Genomic DNA, 24,669 nt, shown 5'->3' with positions numbered 1-24,669 from the left:
AAGGGAAGTAATAGTGCCACTGTATTCTGCTCTGGTCAGACCTCACCTGGAGTACTGTGTCCAGTTCTGGGCACCACAATTCAAGAAGGACACTGACAAACTGGAACGTGTCCAGAGGAGGGCAACCAAAATGGTCAAAGGCCTGGAAACGATGCCTTATGAGGAACGGCTAAGGGAGCTGGGCATGTTTAGCCTGGAGAAGAGGAGGTTAAGGGGTGATATGATAGCCATGTTCAAATATATAAAAGGATGTCACATAGAGGAGGGAGAAAGGTTGCTTTCTGCTGCTCCAGAGAAGCGGACACGGAGCAATGGATCCAAACTACAAGAAAGAAGATTCCACCTAAACATTAGGAAGAACTTCCTGACAGTAAGAGCTGTTTGACAGTGGAATTTGCTGCCAAGGAGTGTGGTGGAGTCTCCTACTTTGGAGGTCTTTAAGCAGAGGCTTGACAACCATATGTCAGGAGTGCTCTGATGGTGTTTCCTGCTTGGCAGGTGGTTGGACTCGATGGCCCTTGTGGTCTCTTCCAACTCTATGATTCTATGATTCTAAGTTGATGGGCATGACTAATTTATGTGTATTCATTGCAATGGCCCACTCTGAATAAGAATCCTGCTTGCGAGCTATGATAAATTGGGCACAAGATATTGGTCATAACATTATGTTTGCTGACTGGGAACAGTTGTGGACCACCGGTATGAAATTTACGGCATGTAATGCCTTAAAGGAAAATATTATGAAAATGATTTATAGGTGGTACATGACCCCAGTCAAGCTTGCAAAATTTACCACTTGCCTGATAATAAATGCTGGAAATGTAAAGAAACTGAAGGTACTTTTTTTCAACTTTGGTGGACATGCCCAAAGATTAAGGCTTTCTGGGAAATGATATATAATGAAATGAAAAAGGTACTTAAATGCACTTTCCCTAAGAAACCAGAGGCCTTTCTCTTGGGCATTGTCGGTCAATTGGTGCCAAAGAAAGACAGAACTTTTTTTATGTATGCTACAACAGCAGCAAGAATACTCATCGCAAAGTATTGGAAGACACAAGATCTACCCACCCTGGAAGAATGGCAGATGAAAGTGATGGACTACATGGGACTGGTTGAAATGACTGGCAGAATCCGAGACCAGGGAGAAGAGATGGTGAAAGAAGACTGGAAGAAATTTAAAATTTATCTTAAGAAATGCTGTAAAATTAATGAGTGCTAAAATGTTATGGTTATAAAAAGTAAGTGGATTACAGCTGTGGATTACAGCTGTAAAGATTAAGTAAAAGGGAAGAAAAGGAAATAATTAGACAACTAGATAAAATTAAGGGGGAGGATTTGCTGAAATAAATCTAGGAATTGGAACGCAGAAAGGGGAGGTATGGGGAGGTTGGTGAAATAAGATTTAAGAAAAAAAAGGATTAAAAAAAGGATAAAAAAGGATAAAAAAGGTGTTTCCTGCTTGGCAGGGGGTTGGACTCGATGGCCCTTGTGGTCTCTTCCAACTCTATGATTCTATGATTCTATGCGAACCCTGGTCTCGTCCGACACTGATCACACTTTGTCTTCCAAGCTAAAATCAAAAGTGCATGTTTCCCCATGAATGAAAACCTGCGCTTGTAGCAACTGCTGCACTTTCCTGAGTTACGCGCTGCTGCCCCCAGTAACAAATCAAGGTCATGAAATGAAATGAAATGAAATCCTGGGTTTATTCTCCCCTGGGTTCCACGGGCAGCCCTCACTTCCGCCTCGCGGGAGGAAAGATAAGGGAAAGTCCGCCTCCCGAAAGCCCACCCACTTGGCCGCGAATGCTGAATGAAACAAAGGCTCGGCCGGCTGGCGAGGCTGGCCAATCAGCGCCCGCCGGCGGGGCGGAAGGAAGGAAGTGCGCGCGGCTGAGCCTGGGAAAAGGGGGCAGCCCACGTGGAGGAAGAGGGAAGCCATGGGGCGCAAGCTGGACCCGACCCGCAAGGTGAAGCGAGGCCCGGGGCGCAAGGCGCGCAAGCAGCGCGGAGCCGAGGAGGAGATCGCTCGTTTCCTGCCGCCTGGTAAAATTGCGACACCCCCCCCTCTCCCCACACACTTTGGGTTCGGCCCTGCGGGGTGGATCGTGGGCAGAGTATCGGCGCGGGTGGATCGCCACCGGAGAGTGCACGTGCTGTAGAAACCTCAGTCCGCGTGCATTTTGGATCGCGCGAAGAAAGCGCGCATTTGTTGTCTGTATAGCGGGGGATCTGGGGTTAAGCTGTCCGGTCGGCGCCTGCGAAAGCAGGATGCCGCGCATCGACGGGCCGTCGATCCTATGATATAGAATCATAGGCTTTCAGAGTTGGTAGGGACCGCGAGGATCACCCAGCGTTTCTCAAACGTGAGTCGCCAAGTGTTGTTGGACTACAACTCCCATCAACCCCAGCAAGCAGGACCAGCGGTCAGGGATGACGGGAGTTGTAGTCCAACAACAGCTGGCGACCCACGTTTGAGAAATACAGTGGTACCTCGGGTTAAGAACTTTGCTTCAGGATGAGAACAGAAATCGTGCTCCGGCGGTGCAGCGGCAGCAGGAGGCCCCATTAGCTAAAGTGGTGCTTCAGGTTAAGAACAGTTTCAGGTTAAGAACGGACCTCCGGAACGAATTAAGTACTTAACCCGAGGTACCACTGTACTGATCTTGTCCAACCAACCCTCTTTAGTGTGGGAATGTGCACCCGCACGGGGCTCCAACTAACAGCATTATCAGCACCACACTCCAACCAATTGAGCTAAGCAATCCTTATGGTTCTGCCTTGCTTAAGCGCATGAGGACGTCCCTTGGGGTGCTGCAATGGAATTCTGTTAGCTGCTGCAGTGGATGTACAATGATACCTCAAGTTACAGACGCTTCAGGTTGTGTGATTTTTGGGTTGCGCACTGCGCTGAACCCAGAAGTACTGGAACGGGTTACTTCCAGGTTTCGGCGCATGCGGCGAATCACATCTGTGCACGCGTGGGTTGCAAACGTGCCTCCCGCACGGATCATATTCACAACCCAAGCGTCCACTGTTTTCTGCTTTTAATTTTTGAAACTTGCATAGTTTCTGTAGGGTATTCCATGGGTCTCCTGATTTGCACTGAAACTGGTGTTTCATGTCGAGTTCAGCATCTTCTGAGCTGCATCTCTTGTTTTTAGTATGTATAAGCCTATAACCTGTTTTGCTTCTGGAAAAGGACTTTGTGTAGGCTTTGTTCACAAGAAGACTTGTTGGGGGATGGCTGGATTCATCTTGCCTCTTCTGTTGAAATGTTCCCTCCATGGCTTTTCTGACATAGTGTTATAGGGCTGGGTAGCCAATGTGGTCCCTCGGTATGTGGTTGGACTACAGCTTCCATAGCCACCAACACACATACTTTACATACTGGCTGACATTTCTCCAACCCTTCTTTATTCCTGCTTGTGCCAAACGATGGTTTGGTCTTCTGAGAACGAGCCTTGGGCTCCCTTGCTCTCTTCCCCTTGTGCGTTGTCCAGTATCTCCTTGTTTTGTCCACGCAGGCAAACCATGGTTTGCACTTGTCTGCAAATGTGGGTTGCAAACCAGGGTTTGATTCTGCTTGGTAAGCCAATGTAAACTATGGTTCATCTGTCTGAACAAAATAGGGAAGGGTGCTTTGCTGCAAACAGGAATGTGGAGTAATTGATTGCTGTGTGCAAGGAGAGAAAGGAATTCGCATCTCATGGGTCTGCAAAGCTAAGGTTACCAGATTTTGTTCAATGAATCCAGGGACACTTTAAATACATACATAAATACTATATTCAAAATAAAAAAAATCCTTCCAGTAGCACCTTAAAGACCAACTAAGTTAGTTCTTGGTATGAGCTTTCGTGTGCATGCACACTTCTTCAGATACACACTATAAATACTATATGTTCAGGACGTTGATGCTGCAGTGATGGCGGTGGCAGATGGGCGGCTGCCGCCTTGACCTCAACCGCCACGTTTCCCCTTCCTCCGAGGCTTCTATCTCCTTTCTCCATAAGCCTGGGCAGCCTCTGAGTTGTTGGATCTTCGCTGGTGGTGGTGGGGAAGCAGTGCGCGGTGCGTCAGGCATGGAAGGCGGAGAAGGAGGGCCGAGAGCGGTGGTGGCGGCGAGGCTCGGACAGCGTGATGCCTCCCTTCCCATCGGAGCAGCCCCAATCCCACTCGTGTGCAAGCAGGAGGGGGCGGGGATCCCTCAGCTGGGAAGGGAGGCTTCCTGTTGCCTAACTGAGAGATCCCTGCCCCCTCCTGCTTGCACGCAAGCTCTGATAGACAGCAAGCTCTGATAGACAGCGTGAAGCCTCCCTTTACAGCTGAGAGATCCCTGCACGCTCCTGCTTGCACGCAAGTAGGCATTGGGAGGCTGCTCTGATAGGCAGCATGAAGCCTCCCTTCGCAGCGTAGTTGCTGGGGTCAGGGAAGGTGGAAGCAGCCCGGAAGCTGCATCTTAGAGTCCCTGCACCACCATCATATGGGGACTTCCCAGCAGCTCCTGAAGCCAGCCAGAACCAACTGCTCCGGGCTGCTGAGACTGCCGCTGCTGCATTTCCCGGGGACATTAGATGAAATCCAGAGATGGAATTTGTCCAGGGACTTACTCGCAAATCCAGGGACCTTCCCCGGGAAACGGGGACATCTGGTAACCCATGATCTTTCCATAATACCCAAACCATGGTTTGGGACAGCCTTGTATGTAAGCCCTTGGCTGGTAGCCATGGATGACAAGGAATTGTGTGCAGGTGAGTGGGTGAATTGATGGAGAATTGCTCTGCCCCAGTGCAGAAACATGTCAGGCAGCTGTTGTAGGAGAGATGGAACTCTCTGTCCCTCTCCCACCAATCCCTAGCTGGCTACTAAAAAAACGTGCGGTCTATTAACATTTGAGAGCTTATTTCACGAATCTGGACTGGCATTGCATCTGGGAAAACCGTAGCAGCTAGCTTTCCTTTCTTGCCCCGTCCCAAGGAGAAAGGGGTAAAGAGAGAAGATCAGTGCAGAAAAACAGCTTTGACTCTTCCTTCGCCCTGTGAGATTCCTATCCCCTTCTCCTTTCTCTGGGTGTTGGTGGTGGTTTCAAAACTCTCAGCAGGCAGAGATCTCTCGCTGGGGGTAATGGCATTGCGGCCTGGCAGCTCTACCTCCCAGGTTGAGATTTTGTCCTATTTGAAATCACATTGAATGGAGTCAGGAGGCCTTGATGCTTTCTTCGCCTTGCTTGCTATACAGTGGTGCCTCGCAAGACAAAAAGAATCCGTTCTGTGATTCTCTTCGTCTAGCGGTTTTTTCGTCTTGCGAAGCAAGCCCATTGACGGATTAGCGTATTAGCGGCTTTTAGCGACTTATCTGCTGATCGGATCAGCTGATAAGCGGCTTAGCGGCTTAGAAAAAGGGGGGAAAGGGGAAAAAACCAGCAAGCCCATAGGAAATTCGTTTTGCGAAGCACCTCCAAAACGGAAAACACTTTCGTCTAGCGAGTTTTCCATCTTGCGAGGCATTCGTCTTGCGGGGCACCACTGTATTGTTATATCAGCCTTCTCATAATTTTTTATTGTTCTTTTTCTCCTTCTCAACCTCCAGATTCCTCTGACGGTGCAAAGAAGCTTTCCAGTCATGCTCGACGAAGGTTGGTAGTGAAGGCGGCTTTATTCAGAATGATGCTTTGCTCTTATTTTTCAATAACTCAGGAGAACAAAATTTTTGCTGCGTTGACACCTGCAGTTGTTCTAACCCGATTTCGACATGCTGATTTCATATCTGAAGTTGGTTTTGTTCTGTAAGCTCTAGTTTTTTTGCAATTCGTGTTTTTCACTTTTCACCATAATCTTTATTTTTCACAATGCAAGAATTCAATATTTTTATTAAACACATAGCCAAAGTAGTACAATATGAGTATAAATGTAAGTGGCTCATATAGCATTGAACATGACATGTATATCTATGTACAGTTGGAGGTACGCAAAAAAATGGGGAAGAATTTTTTTTCATTTGCTTTTGCACTGCTTTTTTCCACTGTTCTTATATGTTCTTTCAATTCTGATTTAAAATCTGAAATCAATTTTCATGTGCATGCTATAGTTATTCAATTTCCAACTTATTTACACATTTTTGTCTACTTGAAGAATATAAATATTTAGGTTACAAAACTATAAAAATAAATAAAATTTAAGTTTTCAAAACAATAATTACCATGTGTTTAGGGTAGATCAACGCGTCAGTGTCTACTTATTCCCAGTGTAAATATGACATATCGGCAAAAGTTGGAAATGGCAAGATAACTATAGCATGTACACAAAAATCGATTTCAGATTTGAAATCAGCATTGAAAGAACATATAAGAACAGTTGAAAAATCTCATACAACAGAAAATGGAGGGGGGAAAATGTTCCCCAGTTTAATGACTGTCCACCAAGGAGAGAGACTTTAATTCTTTGCTTTTCCTGTGTTAATTGATTCATTAATGACATATAGCGTTAACTGATTGCATGAACCATATCTATCGACATGGATTTTATTAATGTTATCTGCTTTCTGAAGAAAATGATGTTAGAATGCACATTGTAAACTAGTGTGCCTGCCACTCATTGCTAGGCCATCTTTGATGAGATTTGCCAGTAACCGTGTGGTTTGTTTTAGGCGTGGCTCACATGGGAGGTTTGCTTCCACAAGGCTATGTGGGTTGAATCCTAAGGATTTGATTCTTATACTCAAGCAGCCCAGGTTAGAATTAGAAATGGAGGAACATAATTGGCAACAGATTGCCAAGCCTTGTGTTTTAATGTTGATTGTAGTGCGTCTGGCTATGGTTAACTCTACTTTTATATTCTTAGGAACTAAATAGTTGTGCTAGCAGGAACCAGCACAGAGTCCTGCTATTGCAACAGGATTAAAAAAAAAATCTTCTGAATTGTACTTGCTACCATTTTTTAAAATATAGGCACATTCATCTTACCGTATATATTTTTCTTTTCCTCTAGAAAACATGATACCGAAATGACTTGAAAAAAGTAAATGTGTCTTTAAATCTAACTCTTACTGAATTCTTGGCTAAAACTTTACTTAGTGTACATTGATTTATTTTGCTCTCTTAGCCATGCTTGTTTTTAGCTCATTCTCGTTTTATTTTAGAGCTGCAAAGAGACGAATCAAATCTACAAAGCCCCAGGCTGATGCAGAAGGCCCTGATCTCCAGACAGGTGAGGGGGCATCAAATTCATTTTTGTTCATCACTTTGAAGAGGCTGTTGTTGCTCTTCAGTGCCTAGTGCAGATGGATGTAAAGAGGAGCTACAGCAGGCTTCCTCAACCTCGCCCCTCCAGATGTTTTGAGACTACAATTCCCATCATCCCTGACCACTGGTCCTGCTAGCTAGGGATCATGGGAGTTGTAGGCCAAAAACATCTGGAGGGCCGAGGTTGAGGGAGCCTGAGCTACAGGTTGGTGGTTGAGTGTTTCCTTCCTTGTGAAAACGGGCGGGGGTGATTCCCTGCAGATATTGGTGTCAATTCCAGCAGGATTTCTGTACTCCCCACAACCTCCAGCTGCGCCCATTCCCCACACCCTGTTCTTTTATGGGTGGTCTCTTGAGCCTCAGGAACAACTTTCCAAGGTGTGCAATAGACTCCATCTTCATCTGTTCTGCCTCTGCTGGGATTTGGGGGTGCTCTCTCTTATAATCCAAAAAGGTAACAGTGTTGGTCTGTATTTGGCAGTATCCCTAGAATTCAGGCACCTTAAAAATCAGCAGATGTATTGCGTCACGAGCTGTCATAGATAATAGCAAACTTTCGTCAGATGCTAGAAGATTTTGAGTCCAGGGCAGCCTCCTGTCTTTATGTCTGCTTCTGATGTCTCAAAGGAGGGAAGAAGACAGGATTCCTTCTTGATTCCACATGCTGTAACAGTCAGGAGATTACAAACAAAACCCCCTCACAATTATGCACCTCTCCCCCCCCAAAAAAAAAATTCTTTATGTATCTTGCTCTGTTTTCAACCCAAAAAAGAAGCACTTATTCCCTGAACTCTCAACCACAGGTTGAAGCTTGCTCTTACTCCCATCTATTAACTGACAAAAGTCCTAGTTGATAGAAGTACAAATTTAAAGTACTTACACCGCATCGATGGCAACTTGTGCTCTGGGAGGTGGACCTGATCTTTGAGCTCAGCTCTTTATTCTTGTGGCAGGATTGCTTGCTGCGGCATGCGACCGACCTGCCCACATCGTCTTTCGCTTCCATTCGTTTTTAATGTGTGACATTTTAATGTATTTTTAATCTTTGTTGGAAGCCGCCCAGAGTGGCTGGGGAAACCCTGCCAGATGGGCGAGGTACAAATAATAAATTATTATTATTATTATTATTCTGCAAAAATGTTGTTTTTGTAAACATGGGGTTTTTTTAATTCCTTTAAAGACATGGCGCCATATTTTTGTGCTCCCAGTATGTTTCCAAGCACAGTTCAAAGTGTTGGTGCTGACCTTTAAAGCCCTAAACAGCCTCTGATATGTAAAATATGAGATTCTAGAATTTATTTGATACTTACCAAAGGAATGGGGGGAAGTCTGAGGCTCGGCAGAGCCTAGTTTAAATATGTAACTTATATACGTAATATATGAATGTATGTATGCTTACTAAAAATTAATAAAAATTATTCTGCAAAAAAAAAAGAGCCCTAAACAGCCTCGGCCCAGTATACCTGAAGGAGCGTCTCCACCCCCATCGTTCTACCCGGACACTGAGGTCCAGCGCCGAGGGCCTTCTGGCGGTTCCCTCATTGCGAGAAGTGAGGTTACAGGGAACCAGGCAGAGGGCCTTCTCGGTAGTGGCGCCCGCCCTGTGGAACGCCCTCCCACCAGATGTCAGAGAAAAATAACTACCAAACTTTTAGAAGACATCTAAAGGCAGCCCTGTTTAGGGAAGCTTTTAATGTTTAATAGGTTATTGTATTTTAGTGTTTTGTTGGAAGCCGCCCAGAGTGGCCGAGGAAACCCAGCCAGATGGGTGGGGTATAAATAATAAATTATTATTATTATTATTTCTAAGGACTTCAGGTTCTCACATGTCTTTGATTCTTCGCCGTTTTAACCTTGCGTTTCATATTTTGCATTACCTGTTGGCCTTCCTCTAAAATGCCTCCATACTTGGTTTGAGCTAGATGCCTTGAATACTTGGATTTTTCTCGGGAAACCGAAGTACGAAGCACTCTTTAGAACAGGTACAACTACCGCTGCTTCAGAACATTTCTTCTTCAAGACTCGTTCTAAATAGTTCCTTCTGGTCCTGCTTTGCAGAGACGCCTTTGTTGAAGGGGGCAAATGGAAGAGCGGCCGCACAAGATGGCCGCCAGCGTGGCTTTAGCGATGCCAACGCTTCTTGGCTGACTCCTTCGGCCTCAGGAAAAAAGAGACCGAGACCCGAAGAGAGTGATGGAGAGGACCGTGAAGCACTTGATGAGAGCGGCGGAGATGATGGAAGCGAGGAGGAGATGGTGGACGACTACGGAGATCTGTCTTCTGATGACGAAGAGGAGGTAAGGATTCCTCGACCTTCCATTATAAATGGGTGAAAATAATTCTTACTGTTGGGTGGGAAAGAGTTTGCGTTGTATAACTCAGCTGTGACTTGGTAAATCTCCCATCTGAATCTTCAGTCTACCGTGAGGTTTTAAAAATAAATGGTAAGTAACTTAAACTGATGGAATATGCGCAGCTTGCAGATCTAACGTGTAGAATAAGAGAACGAGAAGAACATTCGTTTAAAGAAGATTGGAGAATGTTTACTGAATATATGGGGGGAATTGTGTACACTTGGAAACGTTGGCATCATTAAGACAAATTCAACAGTGTAAATAAGTTTTGGTGGAAGTAATAATGGAATACTGAATGGTTTACATAAAATAGGCAGGGATTTATGATATGTAAAATGAACCACAGAAAGAGAAGAAGGAAAGTCATTGATACTTTAAGGTTGTATAGATGAATATTCTAAATTGTAAGAGCAAAAGAGAGTGTAAGTGTCTTTAAAAAGGAAAGGGGAAAAATATTTCAGTAAGAAATGTGCATATTGTGCCACTTTCCTCACCCTTGCAACTGCAGGAATGTTTGTGGCATTGCAAGTAGGTGAATGAGTCATTTGGCTCTTAACCTGCTGCTTCTCTGCTGCAAACAGATTTTTGCATCGCCTGCAGCTATTGATGCTTCTGGCTCTGCCAGTGAATGTGTTTCCCACCCCCTAGAATTCAGACAAGGTTACCTTCCGTAAAATAATGGACTGAAAAGAATTGCCAGTGCAGGCAGTGGAAAACCTTTCTGCTTATGAAAATCTCTTGTTAGCATACTCCTCCGAAAATCTTCAGTACTTCATCGTTCTTAAAATATTTATACAAATGCTATATATTTATATATATAAAAAAATTATAGGGGTTTCATTTTCACCCTCTGCACATTGCACCAGTGAGGCTGAGTTGTTGATTCCTGGGGCCGGATGTCAGGCACCAATGTTCAAGGCCATGTTAAGGAGGAATGTGTGTATCTTGCCTGGGAGGAAGCAAGATCTGCTTTTCTCAGGCAAAGTGTTACTCAAGAGGTACCAGAAGGTAATGTTTGAAAACCAATGAACGACAATTATCGATAGGTAGAAGAGGATTTACTCTACTCGGCTATTTTGAAGACAGGTTATAACAATGTATAAAAACCATCTTGAAATTGGTAATTGAACAGGTGATGTGTAGGGAGAAGGGGTAAATGTATTTCAAAAGGATAGTTGGAAAAGTTGTTTATTTGGGAGCACCAAAATGAGGGAGGAAAATAGAGGGGACACCTGGGGGGGGTGGGTGGGAAGTCCACTTTTAAATTTGTGTTAATTTGGTGGCAATTTGTTTAAAATTATGGAATGTCAATAAAAATAATTGGAAATGAAATATGAATACAAACCAGCATAAACAGATGTGTGAATCTGGAAGATAACAATCCGTGTGTCTACTTACAATGAACAGTGTCGACTTCTCCACTATGCAATTCCTGTTGTGGATCTGTGTTATTGATGTGTGAGGTGTATATCTGACATTTGATTAAGCTGCTGCTCTCTCTCTCTCTCCTTCTCGTGTGTGTGTCTTTTTTAAAAATTTAAATTCAGCTCTTGCCTATAGAACAAGCTGCCCAGAAAGAGAAGCTGGAGGGGTGAGTAAACCAAGAGATTTAGATTTTGTGGGCCGACGAACCCTTCACCCTTTTAGAGCAGGAATTTGCCAGCATGTCATTGGACTCCCATCAGCCCTCAGCCAATGTGACTAATTCTCAGGGGCGATGGGACGTATAGTCTAGCAATATCTGGAAGGCACAAAATGGAGGCCAATATGTTGCAGTGGTCAGTGTTAGAAACTCAGATGTATAATCTATAAATGCCAATTGGCACCTTAAACCTAGGCTGCAGTCACCACAATGGAATGTCTAGGCACTGTTTCCCCCCACACACCCCATTGGACTTACGATGATGATTCATTCCATTTTTATATCACTTTATATTGTCAAAAACAAATCTCAAAACAGTTTACAACACATTAGGTAAAAGGTAAAGGGACCCCTGACCATTAGGTCCAGTCGTGACCGACTCTGGGGTTGCGGTGCTCATCTCGCTTTATTGGCCGAGGGAGCCGGCATACAGCTTCCAGGTCATGTGGCCAGCATGACTAAGCTGCTTCTGGCGAACCAGAGCAGTGCACAGAAACGCCATTTACCTTCCCACCAGAGTGGTACCTAATTATCTACTTGCACTTTGACGTGCTTTGGTTGGGTGACCTTGGAGCCAGTCACAGCCTCTTAACCTACCTGACAGGGTCGTTGTAGAGATTAACTGAGGAGCGGGGAGATCTATGTACTTCTTGGAGAAGACAGTGGGATATAAGTGCAATAAGTAACCTCTTCTGCGTACTTGCTTAAGAAAGCTAGAGGGACCAGCTTGGATGGAGATGTCAGTCACCAGCACGGGATCCAGAGATCTCCACGTGGTCACAATTGGACTGGCGCCTGGCTAATTTTCAACACTGGTAGCGGTTAGAGCAGGAGTTGGCAAGGCCTACCTTGCCTGGGCCAGGTCACTGCCGCGGAGCCGCCTCCATAGGCCAAACTGCAGGTGCGCATGATTTCCGGTGTCTGCACCTGCGCAGGCACGATTTACAGCGCCACGGAAGTGAGCTGCTGTGCTGCACTGGTTTAGCACAGCACAGGGACTCACTGAGCGGGCCGCTCGGTTCGGGAGCAGCTTGGCAGCCGATAAAACGATTCCTGTGGGCCACTTGTGGCCCATGGGCCTTAGGTTGCTGACCCCTGGGTGAGAGTGTCGAACTAGGACCTGGCAGGCCAGGGTACAAATCCCCACTCAGTATATTCTCAGTGCCTCTCAGCCTAATCTACCTCACAGGGTTGTTGTGGGGATTAAATGAGGAGGGGAGATCCTTAGCGGAAAAGTGGGGTCTAAAATAAAAGACTGAACAACATTGGCCACCCCTGTATAGGGGTATGCACTCTGACGAGCGGTAAATATCTCCTGCTGAAATGCTTCCCTTTCTTGGATGCAGCCTGGCCTTCAGCGACGATGACAGTGGCAGTGAGGATGAGACGTCGCCGCGGAAACGGGAGGCAGCGCAGGATCAAAGCAAGAACACAAACCTGCAGCTCAACGTGGACACAGAGGAGAACTTTGTGCTTCCCAGCGGGCAGGAGATAGAGAAAGAAGATATCCTTCCTCTTGGTTGGAGATGGGGGCGCCTACATGTCTTTGGGGCGAGGGGGGAGATGTGCCGTGTTGCCCTCGGCTGGCCGCCTTAGGTTTCCTTGCACGCCTTTTCCTCTGTGACCCCTTGGGCCTCTCCTTGGCATGGCAGCGTGTGGTTGCGATGCGGCACGGGAGCTTACCTTTCTCAGGCCAAAGACCACGTTGGCCCAGCGGTTGTCACATGTCAAAGTGGGCATGGCCAATCTTTTTTTAAAAAATAAGGACAGATTTCGGGGGTCTTGTAGGGTTGTGTTGCAAAAATATTTTGGCACCACAGCAGGAGCCCTTTGGGAGTGCTCAATTAAAACACGGTTACATTTTTTTAAACGGAGAAATTGTGGGGGGGCCTTGGCATCCTAAATTATTATTATTATTATTGAATTTATATACCGCCCTATTCCCAGATGTCTCAGGGCGATTCACAGAACAACATCAAAATATAAAACCACAAACTATATAATAATTTTAAAAATGGCATCAAAATCTCACAGTGAGGAGAAGTCAGTAAAAGAAAAAATTCCTTATTTTTGTGATCAGTTAAGAATGGTGGGAGGCTTGGAGAACAGCCCCCCAGGAAACCATTTGGTATAACAGCAGGAAAGCTTTGAGAGCAGCAAGTTTTTGGGGGTTTTTCAAATGACGGGCCCCACATGCAAGCTAAGCACCCACATTGTAATGGGAATGAGTGTCTGAGGAATCTCCTGGTTCAGATATCTAGCGCCTTCCCTTTGGTTTGAAACTTTTCGTTCGCAGTAACGGAGTGGTACCGTATTTTTCGCTCTATAAGACGCACCAGACCACAAGACGCACCTAGTTTTGGGAGGAGGAAAACAAGAAAAAAACTATTCTGAATCTCAGAAGCCAGAACAGCAAGAGGGATCGCTGCACAGTGAAAGCAGCAATCCCTCTTGCTGTTCTGGCTTCTGGGATAGCTGCGCAGCCTGCATTCGCTCCATAAGATGCACACACATTTCCCCTTACTTTTTAGGAGGGAAAAAGTGAGTCTTATAGGGCAAAAAATACGGTAATTCCGGCTTGCTTTTACAGGGCTGTTTCAAGGAATGCCAACATGTGTGCAGGTCCTTGAATTCTTAGCTGCTCCAAAGTGTTGCGAGGATCCACTTTTACACTCCAGAGTAGACAGTATGGGATCAGTACTGTGTAAATGTAGCGTTTCTGTATGTAACAGCGTGTTTTTGTAATATCTCGCCTGAAGTTGTCTGTTTCTGCTTCTTTACGGTACACTGCTTGGAGATGTTTTTAAATCTATTAAGCAATCTGGAAATTAAATCATCAAATCAAAAATCTGGTGGGCCCCCTGGGTGGTCTGACTTGGGATCAGGCCTCAATCCCTGTCTCTTCTGTTGCTCCTTAACATCCTAATCACCTGCGCAGCCCCCTGACCTGCAGCTCATTCACCAGCGCATAAAGGACAACATAGAGGTGCTTCAGGATTTCAGCGCGAAGCGAGAGAAGGGGCACTCACGGCAGGAATATCTCGCCCTTCTGCGCCGGGACCTTGCTGCTTACTACTCTTACAGCGACTTCCTGATCGAGAAGTTGATGGAGCTTTTCCCACTCTCTGAGGTACTTTCCATTATTGTTATCCTAACCAGTTTTCTGCCTGGATAATTTCTTTCTAGGGACGCGGGTGGCGCTGTGGGTTAAACCACAGAGCCTAGGACTTGCCGATCAGAAGGTCGGCGGTTCAAATCCCTGCGACGGGGTGAGCTCCCGTTGCTCGGTCCCTGCTCCTGCCAACCTAGCAGTTCGAAAGCACATCAAAGTGCAAGTAGATAAATAGGTACCACTCCGGCGGGAAAGTAAATGGCGTTTCTGTGCGCTGCTCTGGTTCCCCAGAAGCGGCTTAGTCATGCTGGCCACATGAGCCGGAAGTTGTACGCTGGCTCCCTCGGCCAGTACAGCAAGATGAGTGTGGCAACCCCAGAGTCGGTCACAACTGGACCTAATGGTCAGGGGCATCTTTACCTTTACCTTTAATTTCTTTCTGGGGATAACCCAGTTTTGGAGCCCACATGTTGCTGGGCTCCAGCTTCTTCCAGACCCAAGGCAGCATGGCCCAATGGTCAGAGTGATGGGGGGCCAGGTCAGGGAAGGTTGCACTGAACTGTGGTTAAGTAGCACGACACCTGAATTTGATCCTTGATGGCAAGGCTGAATTGTTTAGGCAAGTAGCTTCGAAACATTCTCACGGCTCTTCCACTGTCTGAAGGCTGTATTCACTGCTGAGAAGACTTAAAGCTTGCGGGATCTCCCCCCCCCCAAAAAAAACTAACTAACTAACTAAAATCTCCAAGGTCCACTGACCGGCAGTTTGTGGGAATAAGGTACAAGTTGAGTGTGAGTGTGAAAGGAGAATGGGAGAAGAAACTGCAGGAGATGAGTAAAAATAATTTTGAGAGCGTGAAAGGAGAAGAAACTACAGGAGATGGCTAAAACAACTTTTGAGAGGCCTGTGGGAATGGGGAGGAGCAAATATAAAAGTAAAAGCCACCTTCACTTGGAGGCATCAGGATTTGCCGGGGAGGGGGAAGGCTGAATCACAACACCTCTAGAGTAAATGTAGCTTGAAAAAAGGTGAGCTGTAGAAGTCATTACCTCAAGGGAAAAGCTGTGACAAATAATTCAGCCATTTCCAAAAATGGATTAGAAAATTATGTCAGTAACTGCCAAGTGATTATGCCAGACACTCTCTTCATCAGCCATCATCTTGTGACTGGCTGTGCTCTTGCACCGTCGTTTTGCTACTGGTGGGCCAAAAGTTTTCAGAAGCCTTCTTTGAGCCCTTGGGACAATATGTTTGAGAATGAGGTGGTGTTGTTACGTTTACAGTGGTACCTCAGGTTACAAACACTTCGGGTTACAGACTCTGCTAACCCGGAAATAGCACCTCGGGTTAAGAACTTTGCCCCAGGATGAGAACAGAAATCGTGCGATGGTGGCAGCGAGAGGCCCTATTAACCTCAGGTTAAGAACAGTTTCAGGTTAAGGACAGACCTCTGGAAGGAATTAAGTTTGTAACCAGAGGTAGCACTGTATATCCTACCTTCCCTCGAAGGTTCATCCCATTTCATCCTCACAACAGACCTACGAGGAGGAGGTCAGGCCGAGAGGCAGTGACTAGTCCCAAATCACCCAGTGAGCTTCATGGCTAAGTAAGAGATTTGAACCCTGGTCTCCAACACCCTAACCACTAGAACAGAACACTGTACATCTTTTCACTTTTATTGACCTGCCTTCTCAGGCAATAGGGCTCAGTTGGCAGGTGATCGTAAGACAGACCAAAGAAATAAAAATTATTTTTTTAAAAAAAAGATATTCTCCTCCCCCCCCCACAACTCTATGGCATTCATTGCCTCAAGATGTGGTGACAGCCACTCTCTTAACTTTCTTTCTTTTTTAATACCGATTTATGGAGAATAAATAAGTCTATTTTCTTTCTCCTCCTGTGTTGAGGCTGCATTTTAGTATTTTAATGTTTCAATATTTTAATGTTGTATTCTAATCTTGTTTTTAAGTTGTATTCATTCAGTTTGTTTTTATTATTGCTTGTTAGCTGCCCTGAGCCCGGCCTTGGCTGGGGCGGGTGGGGTATAAATAAAAATTATTATTAGTATTATTATTATTATTGGTGGCTGCTAGTCGCAATGGTTTGATAGAACTGTTACGGAAAAGGAGCAATGCAGCAGCGAGCTGCAGCTGGCTGGAAAGCAAAACAGGATGGGAATGTTTGGGACTGTACCGTGAGAACAAAGGGGCAGTCTATTCACTGTACTGAGCACCGGATGTTAGCTCAGAGTGTCATTTGACCTGTACAGGAAGTACAGGAGGTGGAGTTAGTCTCTCTGCTGTTGGAGTTTAGAGAGAGCAGACGCGTTTCTCTGTAATGCTGCAAAGACAGAAATAAAGGCATGTAAATACATTTCTGTCCATCTCTTTCCCCTCCCTGGGGGGAGCAGGGAGCAGGGAAGAGTGGTGTGTTCTTCTCACACTTGAGGAGGATCGCCGATCGTGACCTAGCCTGTATCCTGCCGGGAAACGCAGACAGGGAGGTCAACAAGGAGATCAAGCCGGGTGCCTGGAAAGTGGCCAGTTCCTCTGATAAGGCTTGATATCCGACAAGAACTTCCAAAGCCGGTGGCAGCAAAAACCAATCCCTGGGGAGCACGGCAGAGAGAATGGTGTTTCACGCCTGTCCTACTTGTGGGATTTTTCTCACAGGCCCTTGGTTAGCCGCTCTCGGAATACGATTGCTCATAGGTAGCTCTCATGCCTTATTTTGGTCTTTCTGTCTCCACCCCTTCCCACATTTAGCTGGTTGATTTCTTGGAGTCCAACGAGGTTCCTCGGCCGGTAACCCTTCGCACCAACACGCTGAAGACACGACGGCGCGACCTGGCTCAGGTGTGTAGCTGGCGGAGAGCTCCCCACCCTCAGGTGAACCCTGGTTGACAAAACCTCACTCTGCTTCTTTCCCCTTCATCCCACAGGCTCTGATAAACCGTGGGGTGAATCTTGACCCCTTAGGAAAGTGGTCCAAAACTGGGCTTGTTGTGTACGACTCCTCTGTGCCTATAGGTGAGTAGAAGGCTGGGTTACCTTTCTCTTCACACACACACCCCTCCCAAAAAAACAGTAACACCGCCACATTTCTCAGCAGCTGGTTTCTCATGGCTTTGCTTCTTCTCCCTTCGCTCCCAGGCGCCACCCCAGAATACTTGGCTGGGCAGTACATGCTGCAAGGAGCATGCAGCCTTCTCCCCGTCATGGCTCTGGCCCCCCAGGAGAACGAGCGCGTCTTGGACATGTGCTGTGCCCCAGGAGGCAAGACCAGCTATATAGGTACTGGTGGAGGATTGGGACCGGACGGGGTGGGGGGAGAGAGGGGTCTGTTCTGCCATCTTGTTGCCTCCCAGTGGACCACAAATCACAAGAGTGCTGCTCTTCTCTGCCGGCTAAGAGGCCGTCTCGCTGAAGGAAACTTCATCTGGAGCCTGGGCTTGGGGGAAACTAGGCCACAACACAGCGGAACCTCAACTGGGCACTTTGGGAGCCCCCCACCCACATTTTTCCACTGAGGGGAGAGGTAATCTATTTCTGCTTAGATGCACCAGGGCTAAATCTGACCCTGAGGTCATCCTCTGAGACTCTTCTTCATTTGCTTCCTTCACGAGAGGTCCTGATGGTGGCAACACAAGGGTGGGCCTTTTCTGCAGTGCTCCCCATTTGTGACATGCTTTCATGGAAGTCTCGCCTGGTGCCTTCATACATCTTTAGGCACCAGGCAAAAACGTTCCTTTTCAACCAGGCCTTGGGCTGACTGGCACCCGATGTCCTTTTAAATGTGTTGTGGGAAGGGGGAACTATTGGTTTTGGTTTTGTTCTTATTTTTTATTATATATTTTTGTCTTTTTTATGTTGTCTTTTTTTGTTGTGAACCAGCTTGAGCGCTACGAAAGAGGGGTGGTATACAAATTTAATAAATAAATAAATACTAAGCCCTAAGAGAGCCAGTGTGGTGTAGTAGTTAAGAGCGGTAGACTCATAATCTGGTGAACCGGGTTCGCGTCTCCGCTCCTCCACATGCAGCTGCTGGGTGACCTTGGGTCAGTCACACTTCCCTGAAGTCTCTCAGTCCCACTCACCTCACAGAGTGTTTGTTGTGGGGGAGGAAGGGAAAGGAGAATGTGAGCCGCTTTGAGACTCCTGAAGGGGAGTGATAAAGCGGGATATCAAATCCAAACTCTCCTTCTTCTTGTGCTGATGCCATGGCTGTGTCCCAAGAGACACCTGCTGCAAGTTGACCTCTGTTTTTGGAGAACCTAATCCCACCTGCTGACCTTTGCTGTGTTTTTGGGTCACTGGGAGATGACAAGAATGGCTCCTTTGACGATTTTGAGCTTATCTGCAGACTCTTCTACAGGGGCCCGCAATTTGCCCTACTTCTTGTTTTCCTGAGTTGTTGATTTGGGAATTTAGCTGTTTGTGGGGTGCAATTCATATTCCTTTTTCAGCTGACCGTCTAGCTTAGGGTAAGAGATTGAAATAAGGGAGGGCGTGGAAATTGCCTCCCATTCTTAGCGCTCAAGGGAGTCATTCTCCAAAGACCTTGCCTCTCCTCCTAGTGGAGGGGCGCCCAGAAAATCCACATGTAAGTCCAAACTTTGATAGGTACGGAGCTGCCTAAGGAGAGAGGGCCTCGAGGACAAGATGTCTGGGAGAATTTTTTCAGGGCTGGAGGGAGACCTGTTATTTCTTTGCAAGCGCTAACCCATTTGCGTTCTGCTTTGGCAGCCCAGCTGATGAAGAACACGGGTGTGATCCTGGCCAATGACAGCAATGCCGAGCGTCTGCGCAGTGTGGTCGGCAATCTTCACCGCTTGGGCGTCACAAACGCTGTTGTGAGCAACTGTGACGGGCGCCAGTTCCCCAAGGTATATCTGGTTGCGCAGGAGGTGGGTTGAGGGCATTGGGTTTTGTTTTGGTTTTTGATGGCTCTGACCTTTCTTGACCCAGTGGATCCCTGGCCGGGAGGGTCCACTTTGTGAGGAAGTGGGTACAGATGCTGCCTTGGGGCAGGATTCCACCGGTGCAGACGGAGACAAGGCAAGAGTGACAGTCCCTCAAATTGAGTTGTCTGTCACCTCCTTTCTGTGCTGAGCGGAGAAGGAATCCCCAGGTGATGGGCAGGGACAGTTGCCGCTGTTGTTTCTTCTGCTGACCTGGAAGGTTTTAAGATACCCATTTGGTGTCCAGGTGGCCAGCCCAAGAGAGGGAGAGACCATGTAGAACTGAGGGAGAAACGTCCTCCTGAATGCATTTTTTCTTTCCCAAGGTACTAGGTGGCTTTGACAGAGTCCTGCTTGATGCTCCTTGCAGTGGAACAGGTGTTATTGCAAAAGACCCCACGGTTAAAACCAATAAGGTGAGTTGGGCCTTAATCGCTGCAGTGGGGCATTGGGAGGGGTCTGTCAGGCGCTCGTCTTACACTCGAGTAGGACCCTGGCAGAGACACGTGCCTGACTGGCATGTTCCATCCCTCCTGGTCAATCGTTCAGGAGCTTCAAAAGCTTTCTTCTGCCCAAATATCACAGCGACTGATGCCGACCGACATCGGCACACTTAGGGATCCTCAGAGTTTGCGCATCATGCTTAACAGACCTCAGCAACTCAGCGTTTTGGCTAATCTACTTTATTTACATATAAACACACACGGAGCACTGCAACATGGCTCCCTCTCTCTCTAGCATCAGACAGCAAAGAGAAAAAGAACAAAGGACAATAGTCCCACTTCACGGAACACAGTAACACAAACATCCTGTCTCCGTCACTTCCCACTTCGTGGATTCAAAACATACACCATCATGTGATAGACAACAATCCCATGACTGCAATCACGGAGCAGGAATTCTAACAGGGTCTTCATCATTGTGCAGAAAAAGAGGGACTTGGAGCTGCACATCTGCTTCATTTTATTTCTTACCAAAACCTCTTGGAGGATATTTTGGGGGAAGTGAGAGAGGTGTGTTGATGGCAACAATTATACCACAGATTACTAAAGGTACAAGAAGTGCAAGAGGATGCCAGCGTGCCTGATGAATAAAGTCAAGGAAGCAAAAAAAAGGCTAGAAGGCCTTCGTTTTTAAAAGGGTGGCAGTGTGGCCCAACGAGAATGAAATTAAGTATAAGCTCTGGCAAAACAAATGTTACGGCGACAACCAGGCAGGCAGCGAACAGTTTGACCATTGTATAGCTAAGTGAAAGGATTATAATTAATTTTATAATGAATGATTTTAGAGTGTTGTTTGTGCTGTACGTTTGTACTGTTTTATTGTTGTTAGCCGCCCTGAGCCCGGCTTTGGCTCGGGAGGGCGGGATATAAATAAAATTTATTATTATTATTATAGCACGAGATGAGGGAGCTTACAGAGAAGCTGAATTGTTTATTTCTGCCTGCCTACACTTCAAAAGATGCTTGGCAGTTGCCACACCTGAACCAGTTTTGTGGGGAGGTGAACCTGAAGAACGAAGTCAAACAGAATGCAGTTTTAGGGCTAATGGGCATATTCTTAAAATTTAACCAATTGCCAGGATCCAGGTGGCTTAAACCTAATAGTTTTTGAAAGAACTCACGATGTACATCGTAATGACACAGGAAGGCGCTTATACCCAATCACAGCGTTGGTGTGGTCTTTGCCAAAGGCTCTCCCAGGCCTGAGGCCTGCTAAATAAGATTCTTCTAGCGCCTGAACCCTCTGAAGCATTCTGCATGCCAAGCATGAGTTCTGGCACTTGAGGCTCCTCCCCAAACTCTGGATTAAGGAAATATTCTTATCTCATTATACATGACTAAGCCATTTTTCACCTTCTCACCCCTTGCCTTTTCCTGTAAGACCTATTACAGTCGTTAAGAGTCGTCAACAGGCTCATCTCAGCTACCTGCCAATCTCCCATTCCCACCACCCTTCTGAGTAATACCCCTCCCCACCTTCTCACTATATAGAAGGATCTGGCAACTTCTGTTTCAGTGTATCTGAAGAAGTGTGCATGCACACGAAAGCTCATACCAAGAACTAACTTAGTTGGTCTTTAAGGTGCTACTGGAAGGAATTTTTTTATTTTGACAATGGCAGACCAACATGGCTACCTATCTGTATCTGGATTAAGGAGTGACAGAAAGTGCCTTCTAATCTCACCTCTGCCATGAATTTGCTGGGTTGCATTCAGCAAGTCGTGTCTCATCCTTAGCACCTCAGCGCCACCTACAAATGGGAATCACAGCGGTAGGAGGTTTCTTCAAGGGCTGTTGGGAAATGTAAACCAATGGTGGGAAGTGGGTGTCCCTCTTAGGTGCATTGGAGAGTCCAATTCCCACCTTGACAATTGGGACTGATGGGAATCTGAGTTCAGCACCATCTGCAGAGCCTCATATTCCCCATCCCTGGTATAAACAATGTGCTGCTACACGAACATTTCATCTGACTATTACCGATGTGCGTCTGCCTTGCTCTTTCAGGATGAGAAGGACATTTTGCGCTGTGCCCACCTGCAGAAGGAACTGCTGCTCAGCGCTATTGACTCGGTTAATGCCGCCTCAGAAACGGGGGGCTACATCGTGTATTGTACGTGTTCAGTCATGGTGAGTCTTCCCCCTGTTTAGTCTTCGCTGCCCCTTTCCAGTAGGAAGCTTTAAGGACGCGGGTGGCGCTGTCGTCTAAACCCCTGAGCCTCTTGGGCTTGCTAATCAGAAAGTTGAATGTTCAAATCCCCGCAACTGAGCTCCCGTTGCTCTGTCCCAGCTCCTGCCAGCCTAGCAGTTCAAAAGCACGCCAGTGCAAGTAGATAAGTAGGTACCACTTTGGCGGGAAGGTAAATGGCGTTTCTGTGCACTCTGGTTTCTGTCACGGTGTCCTGTTGTGCCAGAAGCAGTTTAGTCATGCTGGCCACATGACCCGGAAAGCTGTCTGTGGACAAATGCCAGCTCCCTCAACCTGAAAGCAAGAAGAGCGTCGCAACCCCATAGTCGCCTTTGACTGGACTTAACTGTCCAGGGGTCCTTTACCTTTACGTTTTTAAGGAATCTGACCGTCCATTGTCTGTGTTTGACAGGTAGAGGAAAACGAGTGGGTGGTTGATTATGCCCTGAAGAAACGCAATGTCCGCCTGGTGCCGACAGGCCTGGACTTTGGCAAGGAAGGATTTACCAGGTGTGTCTCTCTAATCCTAAAGCTGGAATGCAAGAGCAGCTCATGATTCTCATTGCTCTCGGCAACTCACAACGTGCAATCTTTGTGTTCCCCTTGACACTCAGGTTTAGGGAGCGCCGTTTCCACCCTACCTTGAAATCCACTCGCCGCTTCTACCCTCACACCCACAACATGGATGGCTTCTTTGTCGCCAAACTCAAGAAGTTCTCCAATGCCATTCCCAAGCCTCCAAAAGGTAACTGGAGGGTTTGCCTCAGCGACCTTTGTTTTCTTGCCAAACAAATGCTCCCACAATTCTGTGTCCTGGAAACCGTTTCTTGGCTGCCAGTTATGGAATTTTGCTGAACTGTTCACTGCAACACTCTGATCCTGTTGAGCTTTAGTCAAGCGGTAATACTTTTGTTTTGAAGCGGTGGGGTTGTGGCATCTAGCATATATTTTTAGGTTTTTGGTTCTGCTTTAAATATAACCTGGAACAGAGAGAAAAAAATGTGAGTGCTGGTGCTTGTGGAAGACGTTCTTATTTTCCCAGCAGCCTGTTTTTGCTCTTAATTGGTCTGCATCTTTTGGTTGGGTAGGATGTATCCTTTTTTAGGTTATTGCAGGATGAGCATTTTTAGTTAATAATGGTTTTTTATGTGTTTTAGTTTAGTATTGTAGGCTTGTTTCTCAGGAAGGAAGGAAGGAAGGAAGGAAGGAAGGAAGGAAGGAAGGAAGGAAGGAAGGAAGGAATACATTCCAGACTTTGTGCTCTATCAGCGTTTTGCAGTATTTAGCTGCTGATATATCACAATGTTGAGAACCCGATATTGCCCAGCCCTGATACATTCTGTATACACCAAGCAGCATACGTCACTTGGGCTAGAACTTCCCATCGCTTCACCTGACCAGATCATCATCATCATCATTTATTACTTATACCCCTTCCATCTGGTTGGGTTTCCCCAGCCACTCTAGGCAGCTCCCAACCGAATATTAAAAACACAATACAGCATTAAACATTAAAAACTTCCCCAAACAGGGCTGCTTTCAGGTGTCTTTTAAACGTAAGATAGTTGCTTATTGCCTTGACATCTGATGGGAGGGCGTTCCACAGGGCAGGCGCCACCACCGAGAAAGCCCTCCGCCTGGTGCCCTGTAACCTCACTTCTCGCAGTGAGGGAACCACCAGAAGGCCCTCGGAGCTGGACCTCCGTGTCTGGGCCAGAACGATGGCATTGGAGACGCTCCTTCAGGTATACAGGACCGATGAGGGCATAAGTGGCAAACACCCAAATCTTACAGATAGTTCCCCTTTCTGAGCTCAGAGCCCATTACCCCAAGCCCACAGATAAGGATAATGTCAAAGCAAGCCTATTAGCTTATAGCAAAGGAAGTGAATATAAACATGATGAGCTCATTGCTACAACTCCTAACAATTAATTGGGGGGGGGGGTTATCTTGCCTACCAAGATGGCATTTGCGGAGCTTCCAGAACCCTGGGTTCAACACAATGCTCTCCCTTTTCTTTGTGGTCCTTTCCTTGTTCCCGCCCTGCTCTCTCTTTGCCTGCTTGCTCCAGTGTTGCTGCCATTGTTCTGGTCTAACGCTTGCTTCTGTTTCCAGACGAAGAGCCGAGCGGGGAGCCAACCACGCAGACAGCAAAAGAGGGATCTGTTGTAGCACCAGCTGAGCCGCCGGCTAAAGCGGCGAAACGCGTCGAGTCGAAGGCCGTTAAGAAGCAGCCTGCAAAACGGGGACTTTCTGCCAAGGCACAGCCTGCGAAAGGAGAGTTGAAAGGGGATGAGCAGAAGAAGCAGCTTTTGGTCTCACGGCAAGGCTCCTTCCAGAAGCGGTCCAGGCCCTTGAAGGCTTCTCGGCCCTCTCCGGGAGCTGCGAAAGCTCGGCCATCCCCCAGCAAGAAGCGCAAGGTGCACCGAAACCATCAGTAGGGAGGAAATTGCATTGCTTGGTGCTTTTCTGACAGCTGCCAGACAACGCTAGTAAGACTGGCGGAGATCCTCCCCAAGGCACTTTGCCCTGGCAAGACCTGTGCCTGGTTGGCGTTCGGGCACTCTCCTCTGCACACTGGGGCTTACGTAAAATATTTAATTTTCTTTTAGCCCTCTTAGAAGGGCAGAAACTGTCTGAATTTGTCAGTCATTAAAAGATTTTCTACCTGGC

The 24,669-nt window shown here is 46.7% G+C and overlaps 1 protein-coding gene across 1 annotated transcript; it reads left to right on the top strand.

The window, feature by feature from the left end:
* The first annotated feature begins 1,900 nt into the window (after positions 1 to 1,900).
* On the top strand, positions 1,901 to 24,669 carry NOP2 (NOP2 nucleolar protein). The gene is made up of 16 exons (XM_081176609.1): positions 1,901 to 2,045; positions 5,589 to 5,634; positions 7,137 to 7,204; positions 9,298 to 9,536; positions 11,141 to 11,184; positions 12,582 to 12,739; positions 14,166 to 14,365; positions 17,114 to 17,203; positions 17,290 to 17,377; positions 17,501 to 17,641; positions 19,094 to 19,233; positions 19,635 to 19,724; positions 21,816 to 21,942; positions 22,413 to 22,506; positions 22,611 to 22,741; positions 24,112 to 24,669. Exons 1-16 carry the CDS (start codon positions 1,940 to 1,942, stop codon positions 24,435 to 24,437), a joined length of 2,088 nt encoding a protein of 695 aa, XP_081032735.1. The 5' UTR covers positions 1,901 to 1,939; the 3' UTR covers positions 24,438 to 24,669.

The sequence above is a fragment of the Podarcis bocagei genome, assembly GCF_964188305.1.
Source record: "Podarcis bocagei genome assembly, chromosome: 17".
Classification (NCBI taxonomy): domain Eukaryota; kingdom Metazoa; phylum Chordata; class Lepidosauria; order Squamata; family Lacertidae; genus Podarcis; species Podarcis bocagei.
The sequence above is the reverse complement of the archived record's forward strand: the minus strand, read 5'-3'. Positions and strand labels throughout refer to the sequence as shown.